At 45.6% G+C, this 19,295-nt stretch overlaps 2 protein-coding genes, 1 long non-coding RNA gene and 1 pseudogene across 10 annotated transcripts in view; all 4 read left to right on the top strand.

The window, feature by feature from the left end:
* The window catches only part of LOC119522025 (lysine-specific demethylase 6A-like), a 355,987-nt gene extending 345,852 nt beyond the window's left edge, over positions 1-10,135 (top strand). For 5 of the 7 annotated variants that reach the window (XM_037820746.1, XM_037820751.1, XM_037820749.1 and 2 more), the window contains 2 exons: positions 7,183-7,455; positions 9,997-10,135. In XM_037820746.1, coding sequence (XP_037676674.1) covers positions 7,183-7,328 — 146 coding nt within the window. In that variant the 3' untranslated portion in view covers positions 7,329-7,455; positions 9,997-10,135. Of the gene's footprint in view, positions 1-7,182; positions 7,456-9,996 lie in introns of those variants that run through there. The other 2 variants (XM_037820750.1, XM_037820748.1) reach the window with 1 other exon arrangement.
* On the top strand, positions 1,452-3,875 carry LOC119522026 (annotated as a pseudogene).
* A 2,802-nt stretch (positions 10,136-12,937) lies between the features above and the next one.
* LOC119522907 lies at positions 12,938-17,586 on the top strand. Its single transcript, XR_005214558.1, has 3 exons — positions 12,938-13,151; positions 15,476-15,791; positions 16,636-17,586. It is a non-coding gene; the product is annotated as an uncharacterized LOC119522907 (long non-coding RNA).
* A 745-nt stretch (positions 17,587-18,331) lies between these two features.
* LOC119522906 (claudin-34-like) overlaps positions 18,332-19,295 on the top strand; it is a 39,109-nt gene continuing 38,145 nt past the window's right edge. The window contains exon 1 of one of the 2 annotated variants that reach the window (XM_037821613.1): positions 18,332-18,680. The gene's annotated coding sequence lies outside the window, so the exon portion shown is untranslated. Of the gene's footprint in view, positions 18,826-19,295 lie in introns of both variants that reach the window. The other variant, XM_037821611.1, reaches the window with a different exon arrangement.

The following is a 19,295-nucleotide window of genomic DNA, read 5'->3' as shown; positions in this document are numbered from 1 at the left end:
GTCTTTCTATTTCCTAGTATCTTCATTTCTACACTCTTCTTCAAACCTTCTTCTTCTGTCTTTTCCTGTCTGTCTGTAGCACTCCCTTTAGTATTTCTTGTAGAGGAGGTCCCCTGTTCATGAATTCTCTCAGTGTCTGTTTACTTGTAAATATTTTAAACTCTTCCTTATTTTCAAAGGACGGTTTTGCTGGATATAGAATTCTTGGCTGGCAGTTTTTCTCTTTCAGTATCTTGAATATAAAATACCACTACCTTCTCACCTCCATGGTTTCTACTGAGCAATCTGCACTTGGTCTTATTGAGCATCCCCTGTATGTGATGGATTGCTTTTCTCTTGCCACTTTGAGAATTCTCTTTGTCTTTCATATTTGACAATCTGATAAGTATGTGTCTTGGTATATGTGTATTTGGATCAATTCTATTTGGAGTATTTTGTACTTCTTGGACATGTAATTTTGTCTTTCATAAGGGTTGAGAAATTTTCATTGAATATTTCCTCTATTATTCTGCCCCCTTTCCCTTCTCTTCTCCTTTTGGGACATGTATAACATGTATATTCATGTGCTTCCTGTTGTCATTCATTTCCCTAAACTCTGCTCTTATTTTTCCATTCTTTACCCCATCTGTTCTTTTTTGTGTAGGATTTCAGATGTCCTGTCTTTTAATTCACCAATTATTTCTTCTGCCTCTCCAAGTCTGCTGTTGTATACCTCTGTTGTGTTTTTCATCTCTTCTATTGTGCCTTTCATTCCCATAATTCCTGCCATTTGTTTTCTCAAGCTTAGAACTTTTTCCTTGTCATCAATTCAGTGTCTACTTTATATCCTTCATCTCTTTGTCCCATTTATTTCAACTCATTTTAATTTAGAAGATTTTTTTGAACATCTCTAATTTGTTGTTTCAACTCCTGGATATCAGTTGAGGTGTTCATTTATTCCTTTGACTGGGCCATATCTTCATTTTTCCTGGTGTGTCTCATGATTTTTTGCTATTATTTCTTCTCTTTCTTCAATTTGGCATCTGCAGTGTCCTTCTGCATTCTATATCCTCCTCCAGAGTTTCAAACAATTCAGAATAGTCTGGTTTTCATTAAATCTCTGGAGAGGAGTTTTTAGTAACTATTAACATTGCCATGCTGATGATGTCACCTCCAAACATAGGTAAACTTTGAAGGCATAATGTTGAGTGAAATGAGCCATATAAAAAAGGACAAATGTATTATCTAACCAATATTAAATAATAAGCAAATTTATAAGGTCAGAAACTAGAATATACATTATCAGGGCTGGGATAGAGGTAGGGAAATGTGTGACATACTTAAATTTTATAAAGTTTTTATTTGGGTTTTTGGAAATGTTTTGGTATTGGGTGGTGGTGATACCACAACATTGTGAATGTAATTTATACCACTGAATTATATATTTGAATGTAATTAAAAGGGGAAATTTTAGGTTGCATATATGTTACTAGACAAAAAAATTTTTGAAAAGCAACAGGACGGGGCTGAACCTCACGCTTCACCCACTGAGCTGCATGCAGCTTGAGGATCCAGTTGAGGGGAAAGAGTAGATCCCAGCTCTCTCCCTTGAAGAAAAGGAGGGAAGGGTCCTTGGCAAATGGCTTTCTTGCTGGCCACTTGCAGGATTTGGATTCAGGATTTTTTCCTATTGTCCAAGATTTTGATAAGAAACTTACAGATGCTGGGGCTTACCTACAAATCTTGATAGAATAATTAAAGCTCTTTGAAGACAAACTACAAAACAACAAAGATGATGAACAGAGAAAGAAATTTGAAATTCTCAAAAAGAAACAAATAGCATGGTAGAATCAATTAAATCCTGCATTGTGTTGCTGCAGATTGCTAAGACCAGAGCAATGCAAAGAAACATACAGATGGAATAATAAGTACTATTAATTCTGTAAATGCAATATATCAACCTATTCCCTTGGAACCTGTGATCAGCACAATGCCTTCTCAGACTGTCTTACCTCCAGAAACTGTTCAGTTGTGTGAGTCAGAGCAGTGCCCATCTTCCCTACCAGTTGGACTTGTCTTAGCTACTCTGGGACATCATCAGACTCCAATACCAAATAGTACAGGCAGTGGGCACTCACCACCTAATAGCAGTCTAACATCTCCAAGCCATGTCAACTTGTCTCCAATTACAGTTCCAGGGCTCTCTTATTCTAGAAGTGAGGATGAATTCTATGATGCTGATGAATTCCACCAAAGTGGCTCATCCCCAAAGTGCTTAAAGATGCCTTTGGATCTGCCTCCACTTTAACACACAGCAGCTCAGGAAATAGTCTAAACTGCCAAGATACCACAGAATCACTGAATTCTTCCATGTCCAGTGGAACAAGTGATGCTGACCTTTTCAATTCACATGATGACAGAGATGACAAAGAGGATGCAGGGTCAGTGGAAGAGCACTAGAGCATTACCATGCACCTCTTGTCACAAGTTAGGCTTGGAATAAATCTTACTAAGGTAGTTCTTCCAAAAGTTATTCATTAAAGATCTGTTTTAGAGATGTATGTAGATTGTGTGTGTGTGTGTGTGTGTGTGTGTGTGTGTGTGTGCATCCAGACCTGTTTGTGAGCATTAGTGACCAGAAGGATCCCAGGGATCAAATGGTTCAGGTTGTGAAATGGAACCTCTCAGCCTTTCATACAGGAAGAAAAGGAGCAGTTGCCCAAAAGCCAAACAACCCTATTATGGGCAAGATCTTTCAGTATTATTGGCCATTACCAAATGATACCAAAGAGAACACAGAGCTAGTTTTGGAAGGACTGATTCCTTGGGTTTCCAAAAACAGTGTAACATTCATGGCTGAGCATATTTCCCATCATCCCCCCATTTCAGCCTTTTATGCTGAGTGTTTTAACAAGAAAGTACAATTCAATGCTCACATATGGACCAAATCATAATTCCTTGGGGTATTGCTTGGCATATGCAACATAGGTCAGAGGTATGTCTTGTGCCTAGACTATGACAAATATTACCTTCTCACATTTCCCCATGGTTATGGAAGATCTATCCTCACAGTGACCTGGGTGGAGCTAGAAAAAGAATGCAATACTAATTGTTCCAAAATGGGCTGTAGTGCAAATATCATCTTCTACACTAAAACTTTCTATGGGGGCAAGGAGCACAGAATTACTGCTGAGATTTTTCTCCAAATAACAAGAAGTTTTTTGCTCAGTTGAAGGGGAATGGAATGGTGTAATGTAAGCAAAATATGTAATAGGGGAAAATACAGTCTTTATAGATATCAAGGAATTGCTTGAAACCAAGAAAAAAGTGAGGAAGTTGGAAGATCAGAATGAGTATGAATTCTGCTGCCTTTGGAAGGATGTCACTTTCAACTTAATAATAAGAGATATTGATGTGTCAACTGAAGCAAAGTACAGACTTGAAGACAAAGAGCAGAAGCCTGAGAAAGGAAAAAGAAGGAAATTCAATAGGACACAAGGTTATTTCATGAAGACGGAAAATGTTGGGTCTATGATGAACCTCATCCCCTCACTGTGGGAGGCACGAGAAGCTGGCATCCACTGTCTCGGCAGTGACGAGCCCCAGACTGGAGTGAGGCACCGGGAGCTTGCTTGCCTCCTGACAGCCTAGCGCCCTCCCCGCTCCAACGGTTAACTTCTTAAGCTTACATTTTTAGTTCCATGAGCATATGTTGGGCCATTTCACCACAAACAGCAAATGCTATAAATTGTTTTTAATTTCCTGTGCTGTTAGTGATTGGGTGATCCTATTTTTTTCCTGTGTTATATGACAAACTGCAGTGCTCTCTGTCTTCTCCTTTTCGGTATCCGCAATGGGTGATGTCACACTTTTGTATGAGGTGGAGTCTTCTAGAGGGGTGGGAGCAGCACAGGTGGATGGGTGAGGACTTGATTGGCAGCTTCACGGCCACCACCTGGTGGTTTTCAGCCCCAGGTACAGCACCTCCCATCTGTGCGTGAGTCAGGCATTCCGAGACAGGTGCGGTGGGCCTGATCTCAGGGTCCAGGGGGCTGAGGGGCTCAGAAGAGCTGGTGCCAGGTCAGGCCACCATCCAATTTAGGGTAAGATGGAGGATGAAGGCAAGAGGACAGAAGCCCCCACCAGGGATGTGCTGAGACGATTCTGGTGGCCGATAGGGACTCGTTAAGCCAGGAAGGCTAGATATGTTTTTATAACCAGGGCAGTTGAGGGGATGGTACCCAGAAAAGAAAGTTGTCAGATTGAGTGATACGGATTTCTCTGGAGAACCTAAGAGGGCTGAGTGGTTTGAATTTGGAATTGGTGAGGAATCTGGGTTTCCCTGGAACCCAGGGCTGGGCGTAGGACCCAAAGAAAAGGCCTTGAAGGAAATGTCCATGCACACGATCCTTTGGCAGTGAGAGGAGGTGTCCCCCAGCTTGGAGACCTGATGTAGCCAGGCTTATCCAAGGCCTTCCAGAATGCCACATGCCGCCAAATGTAAACAGACCCCTGGTTGGTGATGCTAGGCATGGATTTATGTGCAGCCTTGGGCTGGGTTTTGTCTTAAAATCTGTGAAAGCCAGTGTCTGCTGTTTACAAATTGGATCTTTCAGGATGAAGGGGGGAATGTTTTTATTAAAAATTTACAAAAGCAATATTGTACAATCTCTTTCATATGAAACAATTAGAATAAGCAAACTCAGAGAGTCAGAATCTAGAACCTAGGCTACCAGGGGACAGGGTGGGGGTAGGGAATGGGAAGTCAAGGCTTAAAATGTACAGGACTCCTATTTGGAACGATGGAAGAGTTTTGGTAGTGCATCGTGGAGATGGTAGCACAACATTGTGTATGTAATTAGCAGCACTGAAATATAAATCTGAATGTGGTTAAAAGGGGAAATGTTAGGTTGTTTAGACAGTAATAGAATAAAAATTGTTTAAAAAAATTTACAAAACCATGTAATGAACTGTATCAGCAAAGAAATTTGGACTCCTCCCAGGGTCCCCAGTTTCAAGTTAGCCCAGCTGATGCAGGTCTTCAAGGCACGTCTTCATGCCGTGGTATAAAATCTTAATTACGATGATTAATTAATTAATTAATAGTTAATATGCCAAGGGAGTGAAACAACTGAAAAATTATTGTGTGCCACTGGCTAGGGGTCCTTGTGTATCCACAGTTATCAACACCGCTTAAAGCATTTGTTCAAGTTAGAAGTGACATTGGGCAAGGATTTGGAAAGTTCTCCATCCCCACTTCCTATTTTGTGCTTTTTTCTCAAGATCTGAAATTACCCACATTCTCAGGGGTGGGGTTTGAAGTTGATTTAAACTCTCTGAATAAAATTATGAAAGACACATACACACACTAAACGAGAGAAAACGTAAAAGACTTCTGGATGTATGCCATTATAAATTAGTAAGCGGAGAAACGTTTTGGCATCCTGAGCAGCTAAAACCAGACCTGGAAAAGCCAAAGCAATTTTATAAATTCCACATGGCCTTAGGAGATAAACCGTGCAGATGAATCAGCAGCAGGGATGCATGAGCTTTCAAACTGCCCACCATTCCGCCCGTCGTGTCCACGTGTACCGCTGAGCCACGAGGCTCGGACCTCCCGTATTTGTGGGAAAGGGGTGGGGGACAGTTTGCTGCATGAAGCCAGAAGGAGCTTCTCTTTACAAACATCGGCCATAGGAAGACAATGAGCATCCAGTGATCCGAGCTGGGTACCCAGCAACTGGTTCCCTGTGACTGGTTCCCTGTGCCGGCTCTGCTGGTGACTGGTTTTACTCCTGCCTAAATGAGTAGCCGGGGCAGGTTTGCTTTCTACTTGGCAGGAGTGTGTGACATCGGGGCCACTTCTCAGCTGGCATTTACAGTGCTCGAGATAATGATGTTTCCCAGCCACTTGCTGGACTAAGTGCTGCACGTACTTTAATTTCATTAATCTCCATGTAGTTCTGGAGTTGGGCTCCTGTCACCCCTCTTTTACATGCTGTCCTGCAGTAGTTACCTGAGTCTAAACCCATGTCTGTCGATCCCCGGGTGTACACTTCCTCTCCGCAGAGCTGCGTGGGCTCTGAAGGGGCAGGGTTTGTAAACTGCCCTGGGAGAGGGGCCGTTACAAAGAAAGTATTTCACATAAAATTGTGTTGCTTGTGAGCTTTAAAAATCCTAGTCGGAAGTTACTTCAAGTGAACTGTTTAACCTTCATTTCACAAACCCGAGGGTACTGCATTCTAGTTGGGCGGGCGGCAGACCGGTTTCCTCGAGTGTATCTGGCAGAGGGTCCTGGTGATAAACTAGGCCCCATGAGCGACCCCAGGAGAAAAATGGGTGCCTTTTCTCTTACCCGTGAGCTCTTTGTAATTCAACATGTCTGGGCAGAGAATGCATTGCCATCTGCCGTCGGTGTGTGTAACTGGCAGCAAGGCTGCCATGACCATTAGGAGGTGGTTGTCCCAGGACAAAGTATACCCTTTGTACTCCCTTTGAGCTGACCTCTGCAATTTTTCACAACTATGATGACCAAGGAGGAGGACAGTCTGCCTCTTTGTCGCTCAAATCAGACCACATGGTGGCCCCTTCCATTCAGGATGACAGCCAACTGTTAAAGGTTTCGTACATTCATTTTTAATTTTTGCTGTAAAGAAAATCAGTTTTTGCATTTTGGTCACATTGAAATCAGTAGGTTCAAGTAGAAGGCTGTCTTTTATGTTCATTGACATCCTTTTATTTGCCTTAATTCTTAATTGCTAATTATATGTAAAAAAACATACAGTTTGGATCATGGAATTTAGTTCTGGACATAGGTATAACAATTTCTGTATCTGTTAGTATTTAAATTGGAGACTTTCAAGGTATGAAGCACAAAGCACTGCATAGTTCCTATGAATCCTTACAAAACGATCCTTCAGCTGTGGGATCTGATGTCAGGAGCACCAAGGGGCCATCTCTCCAGTATGTCAAAGAAGACACCGCCAGAATGAGATGATTCCTGTTTTGCTTTATTTTTTAAGTTAAATGCCATTGACTTAAGCAGGAGTAATTGTCCATCTCATAATCTTGTGAATCCTTTATTGTGGGGGAGGATGCAAAGTTCGGGGGCTTGGGCCCAGACCGCAGACACGGTGCTGCAGAGCAGGCAGGTGGCAGAGCGTGTCCCCGCTAACGAGCATTTCCGCGCTGTCTGCCCAACAGCAGGAGCTCATCGAGAGCATCGGTCGCAAGCTGCAGGTGCTGCGGGAAGCCCGGGAGAGCCTGCTGGAGGACATCCAGGCCAACGGCGCTCTTGGGGACGAGGTGGAGGCCATTGCCAAGGACGTCTGCAAGCCCAACGAGTTTGACAAGTTCCGCATGTTCATCGGGGATCTGGACAAAGTGGTGAACCTCCTGCTGTCACTGTCGGGGCGCCTGGCCCGGGTGGAAAACGCCCTCAACAATCTGGATGACAGCACTTCTCCTGGTGATCGGGTACGTGTGGGCACAGGGGCGAGGGCCTGGTGGGGGCCGAGCACGGTCCCGGGGAGGTGTTCCCTTTCAGGGTGGGGTTGCCGTACAAGTTCAGTCCTGGAAGCCTGCACAGTTCACCGAGCAGCTGGTGCACCTCGTAACTAGGTGCGATGCAGATGCCGAGTGCTCCGATGTGGAGCATTCCCAGTCATGTGTGACTGCTGTCATTAGCAGGAGCAAATTTGGCCATCTGGAAACAGTCAAGAGAGCGCGTCTAACTTTTCTCCCATTCTTTAGCTGTGTGGCTTGGGACACTTCTGAACAGGTCTATGTTTCAGGGTTTTTATCTAAAACCAGGGAAATATCTACTCATAGGGTTGTTGCTGAGATTAAATTAAACAAGATGAGTTTAGTTCTTTGCACATAATTGTTAATAATAAAAACGATAATTGTTAATAATAAAACACTTGAACTTGTTTATAACGGGAGTGGAAAAGCAGCCCCACCCCACCCCCTTTGTCCCCTTGAGAAGGGACTTCAGGTTACCTGGAAAGATCTTACATAGCCTGACTTTGAAACTGTTGCTATTCTGAACGGCTTTCTTTTGTTAGTAACTATATCATTAAACAAAGTGTTTGAGAGAGAACTGGGAGTTTAGGCCCTGACCCCTTGGGTTTATGTTCATTTTGCCATTGTGCTCTTTTTGTCATCTTTGACAAATTTATCCAACATATAAATAATGTTCAAGAAAGAAAATTGCTGTAATCTCAGGTACATCTGAAAACATCTCTGAAAGAAAATAACATAAACATGAAAGAGAATTATATGAACATAATTGACAGGTTAAAATGCAAAGGATTAATTCATATGGGGAACCAGTATTGGCTTTGCACCTATCGATGCAGCTCATTTTTCATCTGTCTTTCCCCGCCCGGTTCACTGAACTCATTGACTTGCTGAGAATTTCGGGGAGACCCAAGGAGTCACAACCCCAGGGAGCAGGTTCACAGTCCTCGTGGGTACTGGGCTCTGTGGCCCTCACGTGGCCCTTAGGGGTCTGTTGTACAGGTGGAGAAACTGAGGCACAGAGAGAAAAAGTCCTGGAACCGCTTTGCTGCTCACAGCGTTCGCATGGCCATGTCCAGGTTTAGGGCAGTATCCGGGACTCCAGGAGAGCTGGCTTTGGGGGAGGCAGGCAGCCAAGACCTGGGGAGGCTGATTTCCAGAGGCACTCATGCTGAGGAATGGAAAGATGTGGAGTCCAGTTCTCGAAAGGCCTCGTTCGTCTTCTCAAACAGAAAATGTACACATGGGCAGATGCTATCCTTCCCCCTTGTCGTGGCAGGGGCCGGGCACCCCTGAGCCCGGCGGATTTGAAGCACCAGAGCCGCATCTCTAGAATCAGCTGGTGTCTGTTTCCTTTAGGTTGCAATGAATTTGCTCTGCCAGCCCTCTTTCATGAAAATAGGCCATCTTTGCTTCACACGCACCTGAAGACCAGTGTGACCCTCCAATGAGGCTCACAAGTAGACAGTTTGCTTTCTGAGGATGGAGCCACAGGTGACCCCTGCGAGGGGTTATAGTGGGCAACATACTCTGAAGAGTTGTGCTGTCACGGGCCCTTCCCTGTAGCAGTGCAGGCGGCAACTTCTGGATTTAGTTGCTCTTTTAGTGACAGTGACGATAGCTGATCCTTAGCATGCTGCTGTGCCATGCGGCCAGTGGTGTGCTTCTGTGGCAGAGCTGCAGAGTGGCCGCCGTGACGCCCTGGTCAGATAGGAAGGTCAGGCTGTGTGCTGGGGCCCCGGCCTTGGAAGGCATTGAATGAACTCCTCTGCTCCTCACTCTGTTCGCATTAAACCTCAACTTTGCAGGGCAACTGGCTGCGTTTGCTGCAGGCAGAGAGCACGCAGGAGTGGCAGGCCACGGGCAGCCCTGGGTTGGGGAGTGGGGTTGTTGGTGTCCCCCAGTGCAGGGCTTTGTGAGAAATGAGGGGCCAATGCCCAGGCAGTGTCCTCAGTCTGCATCTCTCTCTTGGATCTCATCTCCCCTACGCCCTCATACCTGCTCCTACAAAGCCCTTCTCAGGCTCCTCCTCCTGCCAGAAGGGTTTGGAAATTCTTTAGACTATTTTCCTTTTGCTGCCTTTTTCACAGCATGGTCACGTAAAGGGCTTTGGCACAAATGGGATCCCCCAGGACTTTGCACCTTCCTTTGGGGCATCTTAAAATTCCACACTTTTTAGTCCCTGGCTGGGTCTCCTGCTCACCACTATTTCCTGTTAACTGTTTAAGGCCCGTGGCAGGAACTGGAGGGAAAGGCTGCAGGAGGCAGCTCCTGGGTGCCCCACGGGAGGGCTGGGGTGGGAGCCTGCCACACACAAGGCGCCTCCTGCCCGAGCCTGAGCATTTCTGTGCTGTTCCAGCTCAAAGGTGGGGCTGGCCCAGAAAAGTTGCCGGCATTTGCAAGGTGTTTGCCGGAGCCTGCTTGGAGGGCCCTGCTCTAGGAGCCGGGCCCTGCTCTAGGAGCCGGACCCTGACAGGCCTGTTCCTCTCTCCACAGCAGTCACTGCTGGAGAAGCAGAGGGTCCTCATCCAGCAGCACGATGATGCCAAGGAGCTCAAGGAGAACCTGGACCGCCGGGAGCGCATCGTGTTCGACATCCTGGCCAACTATCTCAGCGAGGAGAACCTGGCGGACTATGAGCACTTTGTGAAGATGAAGTCAGCCCTCATCATCGAGCAGCGGGAGCTGGAGGATAAAATCCGCCTGGGCGAAGAGCAGCTGAAGTGCTTGTTCGACAGCCTTCAGCCCGAAAGAGGCAAATGAGAGACCTTCCCTGCAGGGTCCGGAGGCTGGGCCTGCAAGGCCCGTTTCCCGGGGTGCCAGTGGGAGCCCCCAGCCCGACTTCATGTCCTGGGAGAGAATCCTCCAATAGCAAAACGGTTATTAGAAAAGCAATAGCTTCCTTGTTTGTTTGGGATGATTTATTTAATTTTCTGTGTCCCTTGTGTCGCCTATAGCTTGTTTCCTATAAATGTGAGGACAGCTGACCCTAGGCTCTGACGAGTGCAGACAGGGCAGGGGCTGTGATCGAGGGGTGCATGCAGCGGGCAAGGTAAGTGCTGATTCTGCTAGGCCTCCCTCCTGTCTGTGGAGGTGGCACCGGCACCCATCGTCTCTCGGGTTTCATCCTGGATCTCGGCTGCCGTGTTGCTTTTGTCTCTACTCATTCGGCAGTGTGAGCATTCATTGTCTCCATCATATAATGTTGTCCTCTGACGCATAAAGCACGATGATGATGATATAATTAACTTATTAACATTTTAGAAAAGTGAATCGTTTCCTAGTGGTTGAAAACCAACTGTGAAATGAATGACCTAAAGCATTGGGTTTGCTCGTTCTAAGATGACAGTTGTCACTTAAATAGTGTGCATGCTTGAAAGCTCACTCACGCACAGAGCTGACACATAGCTTGAGTACTCCTCATGTGACATCACAGTTCAAACGATGTTTTCTTGCAAAGTAAATTATTTGGGTTAAAATATGTGTCTGGTGTAATGTGCTTGTTAGGTATTTTACAAGACCAACTTAATGTTCTTTAGATTACTTTTTCCCCAGCGCATTTATTTTCTGTGCTTGTGGTCATTGATGATAATTGGCTACTCTTCTCTTTTTGCCTCCTTAAATCAGTTAGTATGCCATGAGCCACGGTCTGTTTATTGTAAGAACCCATCCTCTGCTTTCTCAGAGGTCCTGTGCACTCAACGTGATCTGTTTTCTGCTATAGAGTTTAAAGAGTCTGTACCCTTTATAGCAGTTGAAATGGCAAGGTTCTAAAGAGTCTTTTCATTAAAGACCAGTGTTGTGCCATCACTTTCCAACTGACAACTCATGGACTGGGAGAAAATACTTGCAAATCACATGTCTGGCAAAGGACTTGTATCCAGAATGTATGAAGAACACTCAAAACTCAACAGTAAGAAAACAAACAGCCTAATTAAAAAGTGGGCAAAAGAGTTGAATAGACACTTCACCAAAGAGGATATACGCATGGCAAATAAGCACATAAAAAGACGCTCAGCCTCCGATAGCTTGGTTATAATAACTTAGTTTTATCTAATAATTGTAGACTCGGTGTGTTTCTTCAAAATGTTTCATCTGATTAAATGCATGGATAATATAATGGTGAGAGGATCTCTTGGATGACTTCACATTTAGATAATGTTAGGACACTTGTCATATGAAGGGATTGCTTTTTACCTCTGATTTCCCTAAAGGAAGTTTTCCATCAGGTGGGGTGGTTTCCCCGTGTCGGCAGTGCCCACAGCCTGGCTGGAAGTCGGGCAGGTTGTCATGGCTGGTGACGGAGCTGCCTGAGCTGGAGTTGAGCTGGGGCTCTGGGGCAGTGTCACTGTCAGCACCCACTCCGAGCAAAGAGCACAGATTAGCCACCTTCTGCGGTGGGTTTAGTCAAGAGCCTTCATGGCAGGCTAACCTTGCCAAAAAGATAAAGGTATTTGCAAAAGTTTGTATGCCTCTCAAGCTAAACCATGCCTAATTTGAGAAACCCTGTACTTCCAACGAAGCACCCTCCTCCTTCCCACTTAAAAGTCATGTGCTGTTAAACTGGTCACGACAGAAAAGCTGAGGCTGACTGTCCTTGCAGCTCCATCTTTCTCCATAGCAGACACAACCCATGTAATTGCAGGGGATTTTGTTTTTAAGGTAGACAAAGCTTATATTCTCTTACCTGTGATTTTTTTGCCCCTTCTAATACCAGTATTGTGATCATTTCGATGATATGTATGTAAAATGTGAATAATAGAAATCTGTGTGTCTGTAACTAACCTCTTAATTTTTTTTTTAGGGCTTCTCTTTTACATAGCAATATATAGTTCTAGAGTATCTTTTTAAGCAAAGCACATATAATCACAGCTGTTGTGTCCCTTCCCGTTTGTCCCTTAAATATCTGCTCGGCGGGGACCCAAAGATTCCAGTGAGTCGATGTACATAACTTTGTATATAGTTATGTTATTGCATATAAAAACAATCTGGTGCTAATGTTCTGCCCTCGGCCTTCTCAGACGGTGGCTGTATTAGTTAGGGTTCTCCTTGGAAACAGAATCAATGAGAGATGTCTCTGATTATCAAATTGTAAAAGTGACTCACGCAACTGCGGGAGCGCACAAGTCCAAATTCTGCAGAGCCGTCAACAAGCTGTCAACTCCAAGGAAGATGTCCGACGAACTCCTCGGGAAACGAACTGACAACTTTGACGAACTCCTCAGGAAACGAACCGACAACTTTGACGAACTCCTCAGGAAACGAACTGGCAACTTCGACAAGCTCCCCAGGAAATGCTTCACTGAGCAGCTGAAGAAAGAAGTGAAGTTTCTCTAACCGTCCGGCTTATAAGCCTCCAACTGATCACCCGGACCAAATCCAGCCAATTGCATTCTCTCACTGTGGAAGCACGCCCCTTGATGAGTCATCAGTCAGCTGCAGTCAATTGACTGATGATCCGACAAACCAGCCCGTTGGATTATTAACCAGCCTCAAATATCCTCACAGCAATCGTCAGGCCAGTGCCACCTAGCCAAGTTGACACATGAACCCAACCATCACATGTGTTAGCTCGGCTGTGGAATGCTCCAAGTCGCCAGATTTCCATCAGGGGTTTTGCCTGTGTCTACATCCTGCAGTCCTTGTGGAAGGTGTGTACAGATTTCATGCTTGACACTTAACACGTACCCATCAACAGATCATCCTGCTTGAACTTGACAAAATAAATAGTCTATTTGAGTGACTCGAGCATGTTTTTGATTTATCTATATTATGTTTTTTAAACATCACACTATCCTTGCCACAAGTCAGATTTTTATTATAAACCAAAGAATAAATTGTGGTACTAAGTGATTACATATATATGTAAATCTTATATATATATATATATATAGAGAGAGAGAGAGAGAGAGAGAGAGAAAGTACTTATGTCAGTTTAGTTGAAGCTGATAATTGCAGTCAAGAAAAAGGGACACAGGTTGTATCAGTTGGTTATTGCCACAGTAATGCTGCGTGACAACTATAACATCTCAGCAGTGTGCAGTGAAAAGTGTTTAGCTCATCAGTTTTTGGACGGCCGGCTGATCCAGGCTGGCTTCTCTCCATGTGCTGAGGTTCCAGCTGCTGTGACTGGGGGCAAGAGCAAACCAGCCACCAGTCCCCATTCCTGTACCCCACAGCCACAGCTGTGGAAACGTGGCCTAGGTCTGGGGTGGCTGGGCGGGGCCAGGCAGGCAGGGGAAACTGTGGCTTCTCAAAGCTGGAGTTGGAGGCCGAGGTTGGTCAGGGAGATCCCTGAAGAACCAGGATGGGCACTGGTCAAAGTTTTGGTCCTCTGGGCAGCAGTGGCTTCTGGCCTCTCGCTAGTACCCACTGGCACGGACAGAGCCAGTGCGCCTTCTTTTGGAAGGGGGTGGTTGCTTAGTTTTTTCTTTTCTTTTTTCTCCTCCCTCCCTTCCTCCTTCCCTCCCTCCCTTCCCCTTTTTTCCATAGAGAACAACTAGAGTACATGTATTTCTTCCTGGGCCTGGCAGCCGGGGAGGGCAATAAGACAAGGCCCTGGGGTGTGTGGGGCCTGGATGGCCAGAGCATGGCTGTGACGAGAGGGAGCGGGCAGTATGACTGCACATGGGTATGACAGGTGCATGGGGACAGGAGTGTCCTCCCGGAAGTGAGAGAAGGTCCTCAGGGTGTGGAAGCAACGAGCATGGGGCTCGGCGCAGGGTGCTGTGGGGGAGTTGGGGCAGGGGTGTGAGGCGGGGGTGATCCTTGGGCTGGGCAGGCTGGAGCATCCTAGAGCCAGGGTAACTCCGGGCACAGCTGGTGATGGAGAAGCTGGTGCCGAGGGCTGGGAGCACAGAGACCCGGGGGTGAGCAGGACCCGAGCAGAAGCCGTGCGACCAAGGGGCGTGTGGGCCACCAGAGGCGCATAGGAGGGTCTCTTCTGACTCATGCACGCTCGTGGGCCCATACTCTTGTGTATGAAACGTAGTCCCTGAAGGCTTTGGTTGCTTTCTCCCGTGTGGTTGAGAAAAAGCAATTTCCAATCCTGGTTTCACATTGAAAGCTGCATTTCCTTTGCGACCTGTGGGCCGTGTCCGCCATTCAGGGCGCTCTCCCGGTGGGGTTGCATTGAGCAGGAGGGTTGAACAGCTGACCAGGACGGCGGGACACAGAGGCCAGGAGTCCTCCGGGCTCGGCTTCCACCTCCTCGTCGCTGCCTGGAGCCATCCAGTGCCTCGCTCTCCGGCCCTTGGAATCAACTTCCTGCCCTTGCGTCTTTTTTTTTCCGTTGTCTGCTTCATTTCTTCCCTCGATCTTTTCATTAGTCGGTCCACCAGCTTGCTGCCCAGTAGCCACAGTGAACACTGCCCTCGGGGTACACTGACAATGAAGGGAGAAGGTGCATTGGGATCTAAGCCCGATCCTGCTTCTGCATGAGCAACAGTGGCTGCGTGGGCCCGGGGTCTCTGCCGGTCAACAGGAAATAGCCCCCAGCCCCGTTCACAGATGAGACCATCGGTGAGGAGACTCCTGGATGGTGGGAAGAAAAATCACTCATCCCCCGTCAGCCCTCATTCGCCAAGGACCACTGCAGTGTACGCTCTGGGGATGGGAACCATCTAGATTCTGGAGTAATCGGTCAACCCCACAACACCCCTTCCAGCTCTTCTCTTATGTTAATAGAATTTTTCTATAGACATCTTGTGTATTCTTCTGTTTAGGCAATTTGTAGATACTTTATAGTTTTCCTTGCTATTATGATGCCACTTTATTTTATATTATAATTTCTGTGATAAATGGTGATGTAAAGATGGTGATTTTTGTGATTAGTTTTCTACTTGGCATTCTTGGTGAAATTATACTGGTTCTAATCATTTGTTAATTCTGTTGGTTTAACCAAGTAGCTTATCATAGCTTCAACAACTGAAGACTGATTAATCCCTGCACCCCATTTCTTTTTCTGTCCTTGTAGCATGGTCCAGGGCCATTAGTGCCGTCCAGCTGAGATGATGGGCTGCCTCGTCTCAGTCCCCGCCTTGAAGAGAATGTGTTACCGTTTCTCCATTAAGTATGAGTTTGCCACAGGATCTTGTCTTCATGTATCACTGTACTGGACGGCTTCCATTTGTCCCTCCAGTGCCACTCTCCAGCCTTTGCCACCTGGATCTGTGTCCTGAGAGTCTGATCTGTGTGGACCCACCCTACCAGTGGGTTCCCTTGCCTTCTAGATGCCAGTTGGGCTCCACCAATGAGGAGAAGAGGCAAGCGATGAGAGAAAGGGAGAACAGGTGAGAGGGTGCAAGGCTGTTATTATGTGCATTTCCACTTGTTCCCCGTCTTTCCATCATAGCTCCCGCAAACATAGCCCACTGTGCCCAAGTTGTATCCTCCTTGGTCAGGCTTTTTAGAGATTGACCCTCCCTTCTGAACAAGTAGGGAACTGTGATCTTGTGGCCATTAGGGTGAATGAGGGGTCTGGGGTATTGGACACAAACTCTCAGCCAATACCCTGTTTCTAGTTGCACACACACCTGCTCATCACGGAGATGCAAGATTCCTGAAAGAGCCTGCCCCTGCCCTCACATGTCTGCAAACCCTTCCCTACAGAGATGTCTGGTGCCTCCAAAGAGTGTTGTTCCCTGCAGGTCCACCTGTCAGCATTGTAACCTCCCAAGTCCCTTATCATTTGCCTTCAGCCTTCCCGCTGCCAGAATGGTCTTGGTAAATCATCGGCCATGGCTTGGAGGGTGAATGCTTCCTGTACACCTTTCCTGTCATTTGAGTGGCCTTTGCAGAGTGACTGGAGGAAAATTCATGTGTCTGCATTGATTTTTCCATTTTAAAAAAAAGCTAATACCCCTCCCAGCCCCCCAAATCTGATCTAGATGGTGGAGTGAGAACTTCAGGGCTCCTTCCCCCACAGAAGCTTTCAATGACCACCAAGAACTAGCAGCAACATCTTTCTCAAAGCTCCAGAAAACAGTTAAAGGACTGGCAGTAGCAGGGCAAGCACTGAATCAAAACAAAGGCCACTTAAAAGCGGTAGGATCTCGTAGATATAATGGCATGGGTGAATATAAATGCCAAGATTATTATATCTTTGCTTTGTAACTCCACTTTTACTTCCTACAGGATCTAAAAGGTATATGTATAAAATGTAATGGTAGCCTTCCCCGAGTCACAGCCCTGGAAACTGAATATGACTGGGAATTTCTCCACTGAGCCGAAAAAGAAACAGATAGTCCCCTTCAGACCCAGTCCAAGGCAGCCCTCCGGCTCTCCAAGAACCTGCTGAAACTAATGAAATTGCGTAAAAGAAGAGGCCTGAACTAAAATGACCCCGGGCCATAAAATACCCTGCGAGTGGAATCAAAGTGGGCAGCAACAGCAAGAAAAGGAATACGGGACCCAAAAAGGAAGCCAGAGGTCCAACCATCACAAATTCCAGCAACATCACAAGCCCTCTCCTCAATATAAGGGAACCAATCAGCAGTAATAACCAACTTGCAATTCCTAATATGAATGTAGACACAGCTATCGACAATAAGCAATTTACAACCCTTAACTTGAATGTTTACTAAACAATCCCAATGTGCCAACCGCCTCAAGATCTCTATCCCTACCTGCCTTTGTTTAGTCTAATAAATATCCTTCATCTTTCCAGCTTGGGGAGGCAGAGCTGAGATACAAACTGTCCTCCTGCTCCTCGAGGCTAGACTGCTAAAAAAACTTCTCTACTCAAAATCCTGGTGTCTACTGAATGACTTTGTGCACATCAGGCAAGGATTCGCATTCAGTCCAAAACACTTACTCTGTCACTCATCAGCAATAGCAAAATAAAGTTTCTTGTTTGCCTGATTGGCATTATAATTTATATGCCAAGAATAATATTAGGAGTTAGTATATTCCCTGCCTTGCTTATGATATTATCATTATGACCAAATTTTGAGATAATATGAATAGAAAAAGGCAATAAAATGTGTGCAGGTCTTTAAATAAAGGCTATGAAAACTTTTCAGGTCATTAGAGAGTCTCAATTGTATATAAAAATAGAAAAAAAAAACAAAAAAATGTAATGATAAATGAGTAGTTTTGGACTCGTAATATTTAAACGTAATTCGGGACAAGAATTGTATAAAGGTAGGGGGACAGAGGGTTATAGAAACATAGCTTGTGTATGCTATTGAAGTTAATTTGGTATCAAAGCTAACAAGATTATTATAGATTTAGGATGTTAAACTTAAGCCTCGTGGTAACCACAAAAATATCTGTATCAGAGAATACGCAAACACATAGAGACAGAAACTAGGGTACAGGTTACCAGGAGTGGAGGGGGAGCAAGGGCAATTGTGATTTAATTCAAAATGAGTGTAGGGTTTCTGCTTGGGGTGAAGAGAAAGTTCTAGTAATGGATACTTGTGAGGGTACCCCAGCATTGTGAATGTGATTAATCCTACTGAGTGGTGTGTTTGGGAGGGTTCGGATGGGAAGATTTATGTGTATATATATTTCCACAATTTAAAATAAGAGAGAAACTAAAGAGATAGTGACAGTTAGATGCAGCACATTATCCTGGAGGGAATCCGAAAATGGAGGAAAGAGGGCTCAAAAGGACATTAGGATGTAAGAAAAACTTGGAACATAGAACATAAGCTTTATATCAATGTTAAATTGTTTGGAACTTCACAACTGCACTTAAGGTGGTTACATAAGTGAATATCTTTGTTTATAGGAAATGTACACAGAAGTATTATGTGTTCAAGGATTATGATGTGTGCAACCTGCTCTGAAATGTTCAGAAAATAGATAGGTAGATAGATAGATAGATAGACAGGCAGGCGGGCAGGCAGGCGGGCAGGCAGGCAGGCAGGCAGGCAGGCAATGATATGGCAAAGGCAGCAAAAGGTCAAAATTCCCTCCCGGTAACATGGGGGGACAGGAGAGAAAGTGATTGGGAGGCGAGTCTCAACTGGTCAGAGAGCCCTTGAAAGGGGATTCTGATGATCCATTAGCAAACACAGACACCTACACCCCCTGAAAAAGCTGACAGCAAGACGATGAGGATACGTGAAGAAAAGGACCACACGGTCACCAAGGCATGGATGTCGGCGTGGGCAACCGAGAATGTGGAAGGCGATGACAATGGGTGGTGGAACCAGAACGGAAGGCTGGGAAAGGTAAGAACCCCAGGCTGCCTCTGGAGCCAGTGGAGAAGATCCCGGCAACACATCCGAGAGGGGCCGGGGCCGCGTCCGCCCGCTGGCCCAGTGAGCCGGCCGCCCTCCTCCACTGGCGCCCTTCTCCTTGGAGAGCCCGTCACAGGTGAGTGGAGGCTCGGCCCTTCTCTAGCATGTTCAGATTCACAGTCCTTCTTGATTATGTTTTTATTCTTTGGCTGTGCAGGTGTTTGTTTCACTCGCTCACAACGGGTTGTTGGCCAAATTTTTTTTTTAAACGTAATTTTATTGAGATAGATTCACACAGAACACCATCCATCCAAAGTATACAATCAGTGGTTCACAGTATCATCACATACTTGTGTATTCATCACCATGATCACCTGGCATTACTCCAAAAACAGAAATAAAAAGAAAAAAGAAGACCCCAAACATCCCATACCCCTCACGCACACACCCCTACCTACTAATATTGAACTCTACCCAATTTTAAGACTTTCAATAGAGGTAGGTTAACTAAGACAGTGCAGTATTGTCAGAGATAGATATATAGGTTGGTGGAACAGAACAAAACATCCAGAAGTAGATTCATACAAACACAGGCAACTTTTTTTT

The sequence above is a fragment of the Choloepus didactylus genome, chromosome X (assembly GCF_015220235.1).
Source record: "Choloepus didactylus isolate mChoDid1 chromosome X, mChoDid1.pri, whole genome shotgun sequence".
Taxonomy (NCBI): domain Eukaryota; kingdom Metazoa; phylum Chordata; class Mammalia; order Pilosa; family Megalonychidae; genus Choloepus; species Choloepus didactylus.
The sequence above is the reverse complement of the archived record's forward strand: the minus strand, read 5'-3'. Positions and strand labels throughout refer to the sequence as shown.